The 15,699-nt window shown below is 35.0% G+C and overlaps 1 protein-coding gene across 1 annotated transcript in view; it reads left to right on the top strand.

The window, feature by feature from the left end:
• NIPBL (NIPBL cohesin loading factor) overlaps positions 1-15,699 on the top strand; it is a 195,698-nt gene that overhangs the window by 67,994 nt on the left and 112,005 nt on the right. Inside the window, exons 2-4 of the mRNA XM_007447917.1 lie at positions 9,728-9,870; positions 11,853-12,018; positions 13,801-13,928. Coding sequence (XP_007447979.1) covers positions 9,807-9,870; positions 11,853-12,018; positions 13,801-13,928 — 358 coding nt within the window. The 5' untranslated portion in view covers positions 9,728-9,806. The remainder of the gene's footprint in view (positions 1-9,727; positions 9,871-11,852; positions 12,019-13,800; positions 13,929-15,699) is intronic.

Genomic DNA, 15,699 nt, shown 5'->3' with positions numbered 1-15,699 from the left:
TGCAGTATTTTGGAATTTGGTAATATTTAGATATATTGAAAAATAGAAATCTTGGATATACTCATGTAACCAATATCTCTCCATGATATAGAACATTTTGATCACATCAGAAAGATTCTATATGCCTCTTTGTAATCAAATCCCACCACCACCATCATAAAAGCATATATTTATAAGTTGGACTTCATCAAAATTCCAAAAGATATTAAGAGGATGAAAAGGCAAAGCAAAAGATGATGATAAAATATTTTCAAATAGTATCTAATAAAACTTTTATCTAAAGCATATAAATCATGCTCTCAGAAGTCAGCAATAAGATTGCCAACCTCTACTCTAGACCTGTACTTACTGGATATCAAAGCAGAGATGTTGAGTAGGTAGTTGGATATATGAATGTAGTGTACGGGGGAGAAGTCAAAGTAGGAGACATAAATTTTAGGGTCATCAGCATACAGGTGCTATTTTAAAATCATGAGATCAGGGGCTTCCCTCGTGGTGCAGTGGTTAAGAATCCACCTGCCAATGCAGGGGACATGGGTTTGATCCCTGGTCCGGGAAGATCCCACATGCTGTGGAGGAACCAAGCCCGTGCGCCAAAACTAATGAGCCCACCTGCCACAACTACTGAAGCCTGCGCGCCTAGAGCCCATGCTTTGCAACAAGAGAAGCAGCTGCAATGAGGAGCCTGCGCACCGCAACAAAGAGTAGCCTCCGCTCACTGCAACTAGAGAAAGCCTGCAGGCAACAACAGAGACCCAACGCAGCCAAAAATAAATAAAATTTTTTAAAATGAATGAAAAAAATCATGAGATCAGATGAGATCAACAGCAGAGGTAGGACAAGAAGATGAGAAGGAACCAAAATAGGATTCAGGAGTGGCCTGTGTCCTATGAGGAAAAACCAGAAGAATATGTTGTTCTGGAAAACAGAAGATTGATCAACTCTGTTGAATGCTAAGTGAAATCAGATGAGATATGAGGTTTGTCCATCACGCTTAGCAGTGTAGATGCATGCCATTACTAACCGTGGCAAGACTTCTGGTGGAATGATAAGAATAAAAACACATACAGTGTGGTTTCAAGAGAAAGAAGAATTAGAGATGAATATGGACAACTGAAGGAATTTTGCTGTGAAAGGAAACAGAAAATTAAGCAGTTGTTTGATGGAGGGTATAGGAGTCAAGGGTTTTGTGTTTTTTTTGGGGGGGGAGTAGTAGGAGTTATCAACATATAGATGTTCATATGCTGATTGGAGTGATCCAATAAGAGGGAAAATTGATACAGGAGAGAGAAGAGAGTTGCTAGAAGTGACATCTTTGAATGGGTTAGGGCAGAAGAGGGATCATTAATGCACATTATGCATGAATGATCATGATTTTTTTGCATATATTCTGTGTGTACCCTTTCTCAATTGTTCTTTTAGGTACTTTAAGTAATGATCTTAAACTCTTGAATTGGAAGAATTTCCTAAAGTATTTGAAACATATCCATTTATTCTCCTACTGAGTGTCTTAAAGAATTTATTGTTCCTAGGGAATATGTCACGTAATGAGGATCAAAATAACCAGACAGAGGACCTGGATAGGCATTTTCCCAGCGAAGACTTATAGATGGCCAACAGGCATGTGAAAAGATGTTTGACATCACTAATCATCAGGGAAATGCAAATCAAAGCCACAGTGAGATATCACCTCACACCTGTCAAAATGGCTACTTATCAAAAAGTCAACAAATAAGGGAACTCTCATGCACTATTGGTGGGAATGTGCAGCCACTGTGGAAAACAGTACAGAGGTTCCTCAAAAAATTAAAAATAGAAGTACCATACAATCCAACAATTCCACTTCTGGGTATTTTTCTGAAGAAAACAAAAATACTAATTTGAAAAGATATATGCACCCTATGTTCATCACATTATTTACAGTGTATGGAAGCAACCTAAGTACCCATCGATAGGTGAATGGATAAAGAAGATGTGGTTATGTGTGTGTGTGTATATACACACACACACATTTTTTATGGCTGATGTCATTTGCGACAACATGGATGGACCTAGAGAGTATTATGCTAAGTGAAACAAGTCAGACAGATACCATATGATTGTGGAATGTAAAAAATAAAATATATGAACAAACATAAGAAAACAAAAACAGAGATACAGATACAGAGAACAAACAGGTAGTTGCCAGAGGGGAGAGAGGTGAGGGGATGAGTGAAATAGATGAGGAAGATTAAGAGGTACAAACTTCCAGTTACCAAATAGATAAGTCACAGTGATGAAATGTACAATGTGGGGAATATAGTGAATAATAAGGTAGGATCTTTGTATGGTGACAGATGGTAACTAGATTTCCTGTGGTGGTCATTTGAAATGTATAGAAATATCAAATCATTATGTTGTGTACCAGGAACTAATAGCATAGTGTTATGGGTCAATTATACTTCAAAAACAAACTCGTAGAGAAAGAGATCAGATTTGTGGTTATCAGAGGCTGGGGTTGGGAGGTAGGAAACTGAATGAAGGTGGTCAAAAGGTACAAACTTCCAGTTGCAAGATAAATAAGTACTAAAGATGTAACGTGCAACACAATAAACATGATTAACACTGCTGTATGTTATATATGAAAGTTGCTAAGCGAGTAGATCCTAAGAGTTTTCATCACAGGGAAATTTTTTTTTTCTTTGTATCTGTATGAGATGATAGATGTTCACTAAACTTACTGCGGTAATAAAAAAAAAAAAATTCCAAGTAGCCAGAGTTTTTTTGAAAAGATTCTTAGGGCAGCCAAATTCCAAATAGCTAACAGGACCAAGATGGCTAATAAGACTATTACATACTTTTATCATTTAATATTAATGTAGAAGTCTTCATGTATTCAGGCTTTTCTTATATTTTATATGCATCCAAAAAATTTGCTTGTGTGTGTTTAAACAAAAAGAATTGCAGACTTCAGGATCTCTTGCTTTCTAGTTGTGTTGAATGATCAATTCAGAAGAATCTGGCCAATATATTTGATGCACTAGAAAAAAAAAGTGTATTAAAAATTTTTACAGTAGTTGAAAGTGTGCCCTCTTGTGGACTGTTCAGTAATTTTACATAAAAGCATTTTCTCTCATAATTTAGATTAAATTAATTGTGTATCATCAAGTGTGTAATGGTCAAAAGTTGTAGGTTAGACCTACATCCAAATGTTATAGTTCTTTAAGACCTCAGCCTCATTTAGAAAGAAATAAAATGACCATTGTTTGATTTTTGCATTTCTAATACCATTGTATAGGAAATCATCTTGTGATATAAGAATCAGTCTTAAACTATATTGAGATAGGCTCTTTCTTTTGCAGTGGAAAAGAATGTGAGAAATAAAATTTTTGAGGTGAAGGTGTACTAGTAACCCAAATAACTCGTAGTAGCACTTGGAAATTTCCTCCATGGCCTCTAATTTAAAAAAAAAAAAAAATTCCAGGGCTCAGGACTATTTTTCTCCTGATGAAGCTTGCAATTTTGTGTATTTTGTTATCATTAGACATCATGTAACTACTCTGCACCTCTGTAAGTCAGCTTAACTGTCATAATCAAGGGGGACCTTTTAAAGTAATATGAACTTTTGTTAAAGTCAGTTCAAATAAAAATGCATGTGAAATAAATTGATAAGAACAAGGAACAAGACTGATTAGAGAAATATATAAAGTTATACTAATTGTTTTACTTCTCAGTGAACATACACATATTCTATAAAGTGTTTTTGAGACACCCTAAATCTCAACCAGATTTACTTCTTAGTGACTTCTCTTTCTTTCTCTCTCTCTTTTTTTTTTTTTTTTTTTTTGCGGTACGCGGGCCTCTCACTGTTGTGGCCTCTCCCGTTTCGGAGCACAAGCTCCGGACGCTCAGGCTCAGCGGCCATGGCTCACGGGCCCAGCCGCTCCGCGGCATGTGGGATCTTCCCAGACCGGGGCACGAACCCCTGTCCCCTGCATCGGCAGGCGGACTCTCAACCACTGCGCCACCAGGGAAGCCCTCTTTCTCTTCATAATAGTACTCAATAATGTAAATATATCTTCCTATTACATATTAAATATATTAAGATATAACAACATTACTGAATACACGTTATTGGTATCCAGCATGGTGGCTGCAGAGAGCTCAGGATTCCAAAAGCAAAGCATGTGTTTAGAGAGAGCTTTAGAACTTTGTTTTATTTTGGATTTTTCTTATTTAATGGAAATAATTTAGAACTATAGAAAGGGAGAAATGTTTTAAAGAAGTGAAAATTTTTACAGACAGCTGATTGGGAACTGTTTTTGAGCTAGGATTTGAAGAAGGTCTTTTGGAAGTGTCTTTAAACAGAATGTGAAAAATTCATTCTTAAATAGTAGGCAGCAAAAAGGAATCTGGATGTAGCTTGATAAAGTGAAAGGATTCTGCTGGAGAGGTGCCACTCTAGGGGGTCACTGTTACCTAGTTAAAATAGTAAATAGTACAACATGTATTTATTTATTTACTTATCTAGCTACGTAGGATTTACATGCCACCTATTTCCCAAAAGAATTTGAGACAGCTTATTCTATTAAATGTAATATAAACTGAGACAATAAAAATGTACTAGTTTTAAGCCCTCCCTCCCTCCTTCCTCACCAAAGAAAAAAGAAGGAAAAAAAATGAAATTAACATTATTAAGGAAGAAAAGTTCTAATTAGCTGAATAGTCCACACATATAAAATGTTGGTTTATTCAAAATAATGTTATAAACATGTAGGACAACGTAGTATAAAGAATACTGAACTAGAAATCCAAACATTTGTAGTCTTGACTAGGACACTTACAAGCTGTGAGACCTTCAACAAACATTTAGCTTCTCTGAAGAACATTTCCTTTACCTTTTATTGGTTTGTCTTTTCTGTCATAGCAATGTAGATATTTCCCAGTTTTATGTCCTTCAGATATGCTTGAGAATGTAAGGTTTGGTTAGAAACACCTGAGTTCACATATCAGCTCTGCTGTGTGCTGTGTAGCCACAGGCAAAACATTTAGGCTTTTAGCCTTATTTTTGCATCTCTGAAATAGAGATCCTCTTCACAATCCTCTGACTTTGGTAATTAAGGAAATGTATGTGTTAATGTCTGGCATGTAAGAAGTGCTAAAAAAATTTCCACTACAAAAGTTACCTGGTCTCTTGCCTGTCTCATCTGTTATTTTAATTTAACTGTTCTCAGTCTTCTATGGATCACTTCCATATTTATAACTGTAGTTCTGACCTCTTTTATCGATTCCAGAATTTCCAAGTTCCTACTTTAGACATCTCCAACAACTGGATATTACTTTGGCATTTTAATCTGAATGAATCCAAAATCAGACCATCATTATATTTCAATATTGCAGTATTCTTCCAACAACTTTCTGCCTCTATTTTCATTCTCTACCACCCCGTCTTCCTTATCCCTCTTATTTTAGTCTTACTAAGTTCATTTATATCAAGGGTATTAAAAAAAATTAATATAAACTGAGACAATAAAAATGTACTAGTTTTAAGCCCTCCCTCCCTCCTTCCTCACCAAAGAAAAAAGAAGGAAAAAAAATGAAATTAACATTATTAAGGAAGAAAAGTTCTAATTAGCTGAATAGTCCACACATATAAAATGTTGGTTTATTCAAAATAATGTTATAAACATGTAGGACAACGTAGTATAAAGAATACTGAACTAGAAATCCAAACATTTGTAGTCTTGACTAGGACACTTACAAGCTGTGAGACCTTCAACAAACATTTAGCTTCTCTGAAGAACATTTCCTTTACCTTTTATTGGTTTGTCTTTTCTGTCATAGCAATGTAGATATTTCCCAGTTTTATGTCCTTCAGATATGCTTGAGAATGTAAGGTTTGGTTAGAAACACCTGAGTTCACATATCAGCTCTGCTGTGTGCTGTGTAGCCACAGGCAAAACATTTAGGCTTTTAGCCTTATTTTTGCATCTCTGAAATAGAGATCCTCTTCACAATCCTCTGACTTTGGTAATTAAGGAAATGTATGTGTTAATGTCTGGCATGTAAGAAGTGCTAAAAAAATTTCCACTACAAAAGTTACCTGGTCTCTTGCCTGTCTCATCTGTTATTTTAATTTAACTGTTCTCAGTCTTCTATGGATCACTTCCATATTTATAACTGTAGTTCTGACCTCTTTTATCGATTCCAGAATTTCCAAGTTCCTACTTTAGACATCTCCAACAACTGGATATTACTTTGGCATTTTAATCTGAATGAATCCAAAATCAGACCATCATTATATTTCAATATTGCAGTATTCTTCCAACAACTTTCTGCCTCTATTTTCATTCTCTACCACCCCGTCTTCCTTATCCCTCTTATTTTAGTCTTACTAAGTTCATTTATATCAAGGGTATTAAAAAAAATCAGGGCTTCCCTGGTGGCGCAGTGGTTGAGAGTCCGCCTGCCGATGTGGGGGACACGGGTTCGTGCCCCGGTCCGGGAGGATCCCACATGCCGCGGAGCCTGTGTGTCCGGAGCCTGTGCTCCGCAACGGGAGAGGCCACAGCAGTGAGAGGCCCGCGTACCACAAAAAAAATAAATTAATTTAAAAAAAATCAGCATTTCATAACAAATACTTTTGCAGGGTCTAATTCATCTTTCTGCCCTTATGCTCTGGCCAAAGTGCTTATTAATGTACCCTGCATATTATATTAGCCTTTAACACCTAGTACCGGGTCTTCATACAGTAGATTCTTAACATAGGTTTCATAGATAATTATACAAATATACCAGAGAAATCTGTGTACATATAGCAGCACCTATTAGAAGGCTCATTTAATGTTTTTCATTTTAATACATATTTTATATCATTGTCTTTCTGATTCATAAAATAATTGTCTAATAGTTTTTTTAAAATCCAAGCAACACAGATATAAATATTACAAAAATAGGAATTCCCCAAAACACCAGAATACATCCCACCCCTAACCATTTTTAATGGTTAAAAAATATATTCTTAAAGAACCATTTTTCATGCCTATCATTTGTATAAAAATGTATTTTAAGCAAAAATGGGCTTGAACTGTACACATTAATATTATTTTCAGTTTGCAGTATCTATATGAGAAGCTAACATCCATCTTCTCATATAGATACAATTTAAAAACTCTCAAATCAATGTGCAGTGTAGCCTTACAGTTCTGTTCTCTCCATCTCTCTCAGTATTGCTCTCAACCCACTAAATTTATTTTACAATCTACTACTCAGTCACCATTCACAGATTTTAAATAAAGCACTGCCTTAAGCGACAGTTCTAAAGCACTCATTATAACCTTTACCGTTTGGTTACCATTTCATTCTGGACACATTCTTCCCCAGAGATAATGACTTTCAGCTTCAGTTTTGGTAGTTTCATGAAAGACAGTGTACTTCACAGAGGCAGGTGAACCAAACACTACCCAATCCGGAGCCAGAAATGCCATGTCTAATTAGGAGTGCGTATATTCACTTTTAGAGTTCTAGGAATGTTGTTTCTTGATGGTCTTTGGTCACCTTCTAGCATAAGGCAGCAACATTTCTATAGATTACTCATGTTCATTAAGATCTATGACCTTAGCTACAATTATAAGTCTGTTTCTACCAAAGTCTTCTGTTCTTCAAAATCTTCGATTACATGAAATTGTCACAGTTCAGCAGTATGGTGTAAATATTTGTCAGTAGCCAAATACTTAATTCATAGTTAAAGCACCAGGCAAGCACTGTTGCTCCCTGCTTTTTTCCCCCGTTACTCCCAGTTTTGAGTTGACATCAGAGTGTTTAGATGCCTTTATTATATCAACTGAGAAAAATATTATGGTTAGATTTATTAATCTTCCAATTCACACGTGGTAACTTAATATGTAAATCTTTTTAGGCTAAATAAACCTCCAGCCTAGCATTGGGTCTACTTTACATGTTACTCATCTGAAATTTAGGAAAATAGAATAAAGTCAAATAGCCCACAGTAGAATCCCCTAGCATATTGTTCTTTATGGGTTCCTAGCCTCTGAATTAAATACTTAAACATGGTCACTTGTTACTTAATCTGCTTGAATGAGTATGGCAATTTACATGTTCAATAGTGAGTCATATATGAATAACAAGAGGTTTTGTGCTGTTCCATACATAATTTGCATTCAGTGATTTTTTTTTCCCCATCAATTACTAATCATAACATGGAACTTTCTTATTAACCTAAACTTAGAAAAACTGTATTGTGTTTTGATGACTCTGTCAGCTTTTAAATTCTGACTGATTTTTTTTTTTTTTTTTGCGTTACCTCTCACTTTGTGGCCTCTCCCATTGCGGAGCACAGGCTCCGGACGCGCAGGCTCAGCGGCCATGGCTCATGGGCCCAGCCGCTCCGCGCCATGTGGGATCTTCCCGGACCGGGGCACGAACCCGCGTCCCCTGCATCGGCAGGCGGACTCTCAACCACTGCGCCACCAGGGAAGCCCCTGACTGATTTTTTAAAGTGCTTGATGCAACTGTTAAATATGCAGTGCTTCTTTAAACTTCTTTAGTGATTATTAAGTAATCAAATTAATTACTTCAAAGTGTAAAGTCCATCATGTAGCAAAAGGAAAGATAGAGGATAGCCAGTAGTAATTGTATCTTTCCTATACTATTTCCTGTGCCTTTTCCCAAGAGTGGGCTTCTACTAGCAAGTTTTGTGTCAGTCATTCATCAAAGGAAAACAGTGTTTTTTCCTTAGCCAGCTACTAGAAAAGAATGTACATATAAAAGTCATTAAAGGAATAAAAAGAAAAAGAAATGATTACTGTTGATAAAAAGACAGGATAATTGTTATCTTTAGAAGGAGCTAGATTGCTAGAGTGGTTCCATGGATGCTTACTTTTTAACTGTTAAACCATACATATATGTTTTAGGAAGTTTTCTCAGTATATCTCATATTTATCATTAAAGTGAGGAAAAAGAAAGTTCTTAATTGTAACTACTTATATACTTCTACTTTTTTAATGAAAAAACTTAAATTGTAAAGTTGCATTAAGATGTAGGAGTAAGGGGAGTTATTATATCATTAAACTGTTTTGAAGTTTTTAATTCAACAAACTTAGAGGTTCTCTTAAAAGTTAATGGCTAGCAGGTATAACCTCAAAAAAAAACATTTAAACTGTTTAAAAATTACAATTCAGTTTTCTATTTTAGCACTATGTCTTAGATAATTGATGTAGAGCAGACTTCTTTTGTTTGCTGTTTATTTTATGAAGCTATTTAATAAGACAAATCTTTTAATAATGTGCACATTATTTACTAGAAAGGCAAGTTGAAGCTAAATTTTTATGTATTTATAATGTGGAAAAGAAAATAGTGCTTGTCAAAATTGAGTATCCCTGTCTGGAAATATAGCCTACTAGTTACACAGACTCTTGAGCCAGATTGCTTGGGTTCTAATCTTTGCTCCACAAATTACTTGAAACTTCATGTAAATTAATTTCCTCATCAGTAAAATGCAGAAAATAATAGTACCTACTTTAGTTGGTTGTTGTGAGGACTAAGTGAGTTATTGTATACAAAGCACTTTGCAGTGTGTAACATACAGTAAGTAGTATATGCATGATGGCTATCATTGTTACATAGCTTGAGCAGACAAGAAAAGCAGAAAATTTTATTTTTTAAGCACTTCCCTAGTAGTAATATATTTGACATATTGTTACAAATAATTGTCTGGTTTTTGTTGCAGTGTTTGGGAAATGGGAAGTAATGACAGCTGGCACCTGAACTAAGTACTTTCATAGGCAACACCATTCCAGAACTTCAGGATGAATGGGGATATGCCCCATGTCCCCATCACTACTCTTGCGGGGATTGCTAGTCTCACAGACCGTAAGTTTGGTTCTTTTATCTAATTTATGTTCTACTCTGACATTGATTTTTAAAGAGACTATAACATTAATTATTTGCAGTGTCATAAATAACAAAATGTGTAAAGATTTTAGATTTTGAATGACACACAACATTATTTTCTTTGGTTTATTGGCATAAATGTGAAAGTAACAGAATTAGTGTAGTCAACTAATAATAGATAAGACCTTAATTTCTGTTTCATGCTAAGGACCCATTAAGAAATGGTAGTGTGTGTTTGTTTAAAGGTCTTATATGATAAAGGGATAAATGCAAAAGTAAGGATCAAAGAAGATGAAACAAAGCATTAAGAAAAATCAAAACCAAAGAAGCATGGGTTTGCATATAGGAACTATTGCAGACTTTTAAAAAAGCGTTTATGGAAATGGTAAGTGAAACTGCCCTTCAAAGAAGAAAATTTGATAGCCCAACATAATCTGATTTCTTAGTGACGTTTATTTTGGATGTCATGTTTAGTAATCTTTTGGAGTTTGTCATAGGTGTCCAGAGCCTATTTTACCCTGAACACTTAAGTTTAAGAACATCTTCATTCTCTTGAGATTTAATTAGTGTAGCATAATATTTTAGGGACTCATTCTTTTGGTAGGCAACTCTAATTCTTAGTCCCTGGGTAATGGTGCAAAAAGCTCCTCACAATGTTAGTCCTTATCCTACCTGAATAAAGGGAAAAAGAGATATGAGAGGGGAGGGTAGACTGTGAGGAGATGACATACTTTTCTTTGTATAGCAAGCATTATGCAAGATATGGGGCTTCATAAAAGGAACTATAAGAAAATAACTTCAAGAAATGTTTTCATCTGTTTTCCCCAAAATACTATTTTTTCTGTAATTAATTTCCAGCTAGTTTAAGTGGGGATAAAATAGATAACAGCCTACAGCTTTGCAGCAGGGCTAGTTTATAAAATCTGACATAGCAAGAAAGTAGCCAGTGGGGTTAGAGTAACTCAGGTAAGAAAGCTTTTGAAACAGTCTTTAGTTTTGGTTATCACTTTGTTATAGGTAAGGCATAAATTCATATAATATGTAGGAGTACAGAATCAAATATACTACCAGGAATTTCTTTGCGGCACGGTGGGGGGGGGCGGAAAATCTGCCCATTATCTCAGCTGTACCTCATTTTAAAAATTTGCCCAATAAGCCCTACTTATTAAGTAATAATTTGTTTCCAGTGTTTTTATTAATAGAAACCCTGTTATTACCCATTGTGGCTGAGTGGCATGATAGTTATACTATGTAGGTGATTAGAAATTAAACTAAAAACAAAGACACTGTAGTTAACTTTCTTAACTATTAGTTTAGACAAATGAACAAATTTCATTTATATGAAGACATTAAATAACTGAATTTAAACTACTGTAAAACATTTTTGCCCTTTTGTTTGCTGTCAGAATAAATGAAGAGAGACTATTTAGTAATTTATAACTTAAAGCAAAATTCCTTAGATATTTTTCTTCCTTCAGAATCCTATTCTGTGGACATTGTTCTGCTACCAAAGTGAACTCTATTTTTGTATTTATTTAAGCTTTTAAAAACACACATTACTTGTCTGTCTGGTGAAGAGTCAGGTATTGTTACTTGGTTTATTTATTTGATTCTGATAAATCTTATAACAGAAATAATTAATATAGTCTCAATTCTTGGAAATTACTTAGTTTTTAACCCTACTTTTTTTACTCATTTATTAAATTAATAAAGATTTAAGACATGAAAAGTTAGCACAGAGTTTTATTCTTAGAGAGTAGTATAATCTATTATGGTCCAAGGGACGTTTGGGGAGTTTTAATAGAGTTGTTTGGGGTTTGTTGGGGGAGAGACAGAATGCCTTTTAATAAATTTGTCACATTTATATTTATAACTTATTTTTAATCCCCAAATATATTTGAACACTAAAGAGATTTCTTTCTGTCACTCAGTTTCTAATAATCTGATTTTATTCCCCATAGTCCTGAACCAGCTGCCTCTTCCATCCCCTTTACCTGCTACAACTACAAAGAGCCTTCTCTTTAATGCACGAATAGCAGAAGAGGTGAACTGCCTTTTGGCCTGTAGGGATGATAATTTGGTTTCACAGCTTGTCCATAGCCTCAACCAGGTATCAACAGATCACATGTAAGTACAATCTAAAATAAAATGAAAAGTTTGGGTCTTACTAAGAGAATCAGTATTCCTGGTTTTACTTTTACTTCAAAAATTTTAATACATAGTTTATTTTAAATTATTTGAATATCCAAGTGAGAATATAGCCTTACTGTGATGAGATATTAATGAGATTTAAATAGGCCATAGTTATTTTGAGACAGTAGTTCTGACCATGTGATTCTATGAGGATCTTTTCAATTCTTATAATAATCTTGGGATTCATCAAGACGGATGTGTGCAGAGGTCTAATGTTGCTCACGAAGTTAGCTCCCTTTTTCCTGGAATTGCTGGAGTAGTTAGAATTCCCAGGCACTAGGGACTTTAATGCTGGCTTTATTTGGAGTAGGCTTATATGCTTTTCATGTAAAATATAACAAGAACTCAAAGATTAACTTCAAGGAAGGCTACTACAGAATTTGGGACTAATTTTTTTCCAGGATTTATCATACAATCTGAACATAGGTGTGTATTTTCACACAATAGACTTTTAAAATAATATGCACTTAAATTACATAGCTTATTTACAGAACTTTTGCATGAGTATACTTTTTAAAATTTACTTTTTACTACAAAAGCAGTATATACTTATAATATCTCAACACAAAAATGTAAAAAAGTTCACAACCCACTACTCAGCGGTAATCATGTGTCCTTCCATTCTTTTACTGTTGTTTAACTTAAAGTTCATTATTTAGGGGAATGAGGATAAAGCACATTATAATGGAGAGGTCTGTGCCATTAGCTGTAGCACATACTTTAGGGCCATTTTTAAAGCTGATGAATTTAGGTGAAATACTAAATGTGAATTTTCTGATGGAGAAACTGAGAAATGATTGGTTATGTCACTCCAGAAATTCAAGTGTCTAAATATTATATCACTTCTTATACATGTACATCCTTAATCAGAAGTTTTCACCACATATTTAAAGAGATAAGGGAAATAGCACATGTATAGTTACGATTTATTATATGGAAAGCTGCTTTAAGATTGCCCCCAGAAATTAATTTTATCATTGGATACCATCTTTATGAATCTTACTAGATTTAATGAGTGGAACAGTGATGTGTAGAATATAAGATTTAAAATACTGCCTATATTTAATTTTTTTATCATTTACCTTCCATAGTTGTGAACTTAATTTTCTACTTCCTAATTGCAGCTATTCTTAACCACTTGCTTGGGTTTTTTACCCTGATGGCTTTATTTGAGAAGAGAATAAAGAGGGGAAAATTATGTAACCTTGGGTCTTGTCTTAACCAATGTGGCAACATTATTTCATTCAGAGGACATTCTTAAAAAGACAGATCCACTCACATTCAGATGTAAGGGAGAAAATATATTCCAAGCCCAAATATCAACTTCTGTGCATAATAATCACTTCTACCCTTCCATTATTTTGAATAGTTTAGAATAGACACTATTTTCTCCTTTGAAACTAATATGAGCATTCTTAAATAAACTTATAGTTCCATAAAATAATGTTTGGGGTTCTTTTTTTTTTTCTGTTTAAAATAAAATGAGGGAGGGGAAAGAAGTCCGTAGAAGAACTCCCCTGTCATTTTTTTGATAATTCTATTTCTTCTAGGATTAGCATCTTCAAAAATCCACGAAACTGTTAGACATGCTTGTGTAATTTATTTTATACCATAAGTCTTCTTGATTTTCTGCCTCAGCATTTTCTGAATTTCACTGGTGAATTCTTAATCATCCATCACTGTTTTAATGTTTTGTATTTATTTTTTCAATGCCAGAGAGTTGAAAGATAACCTTGGCAGTGATGATCCAGAAGGCGACATACCAGTCTTATTGCAGGCCATCCTGGCGAGGAGTCCTAATGTTTTCAGGGAGAAAAGTATGCAGAACAGATATGTACAAAGTGGTGAGATTTTTAATAATTGAATTTCATAGTATATATATTTTTAATGTGTCCCATATTAGAACTTGTTTCACATGTAATTAAAGTCAGGTGTGTCCTTTAACAAGCTAGCTTGTCATCTGTTAATGCCGTGTTGATACCTTGAATGAAGCCAAGAACGAAAAGGAAACTAAATGGATGTTAACATTCTTGCAGTTTAATATGTAACTAAATTCCTTGGGAATTAGGCAAAGCTTAATATGTGGTTTGCTAGATATTTCAGACTTTATTAGTTCATTCAATGAAAGAGCTTTAGGAATTTTTTTTATTTAAAAAAATCATAGAATAGATATGAAAGGAGTCTTCATTAATCAAATAATAAATAAAAATATCTGCAGAGCTTCTCAACATGTAGTACATGTATAAATAATTATACCAGGTATTAGTTTTAGAATCGATGGTGACTATATTCATGGTTATGTAGTAATTGGTTTAACACTTCTGTTGCCTTAGCAATAGAAAAAGGTTTATAACAAGTATTACTATTAAGGAAAATTCTATTTATAGTAAGCATTAGAAAACCCATAAAAATGTGATATCCAACACAGATATGCTTTTTCTGTAGTCAAGAAGAACCTTTAAGTTAGGAGCATTGTTCTGGTCTGAAGCTTACCGAATCTGGCAAGCCCAAGTACTTGTTTCCCTCTCGAGATTAAAACAGTCAGAAGGGAATAGTTTAGAGAACCCAGGAAGGTCTAGTTTATTTAATTGGTTACTTGTATTTAAGAATATTGCCACATTTATTGACAGTACCTCCATGAAGCTTGCCATTCCATTTCTTAGTTTTGTTTTTTAATAGTATTACTTTGTTGATTCTTTATATTTGTGTGTAAGTTGTGTTTTTAAAGCAGTTGCATAGTTACTATCCATTTCCCAAAGTGAATCCAGGGAAATTTCCTTTCAGGAAATCAAAGGTAGGTATGCAGGGCAAGACTGTATCTTCATCAGAACTAATAAGCTAGATGGCAGTAGTAGGAGACAGATAGGAATGGTGAAAGGAAAGCTAGAATTACACATACTCTGGAAGAGTGTTGGAATGAAAGAAAGTATGGAGAGATTGTTGATAGGAAGAAAGGCTATAGGCATACCTCATTTTATTGCACCTCGCTTTATTGCGCTTCTCAGATATTGCCTGTTTTACAAATTGAATGTTTGTGGCAACCGCGCATTGAACAAGTCTGTGAGTGCCATTTTTCCAGCAGCATTTTACTTTGTGTCTCTGTCACAATTTGTTAATTATCGCAATATTCGAAACTTTTAAATTATTACTGTATGTGTTCTGGTGATCTCTGATCGGTGATTTTTGAAGTTACTATTGTCATTGTTTGAGGGCACTAGGAACCGCGCCCGTGTAAGACAGTATAATCAATAAATGTATGTTTTGGCAGGACTGGCAGTTCCCCTCTCCTTGGGCCTCCCTATTTTCTGAGACACAACAATATTGAAATGAGGCCAGTTAATAACTACAATGGCCTCATAAGTGTTCAAGTGAAAAGAACAGTCACATGTCTTTCACTTTAATCAAAAGCTAGAAATGCGGGCTTCCCTGATGGTGCAGTGGTTGAGAGTCCATCTGCCGATGCAGGGGGACACGGGTTCGTGCCCCGGTCTGGGAAGATCCCACATGCGGCGGAGCGGCTAGGCCCGTGAGCCATGGCCGCTGGGCCTGTGCGTCCGGAGCCTGTGCTCCACAACGGGAGAGGCCACAACAGTGAGAGGCCCGCGTACAGCAAAA

This window comes from Lipotes vexillifer, unplaced genomic scaffold (genome assembly GCF_000442215.2).
Source record: "Lipotes vexillifer unplaced genomic scaffold, Lipotes_vexillifer_v1.1 scaffold1706, whole genome shotgun sequence".
In the NCBI taxonomy this organism is placed as follows: domain Eukaryota; kingdom Metazoa; phylum Chordata; class Mammalia; order Artiodactyla; family Lipotidae; genus Lipotes; species Lipotes vexillifer.
The sequence above is the reverse complement of the archived record's forward strand: the minus strand, read 5'-3'. Positions and strand labels throughout refer to the sequence as shown.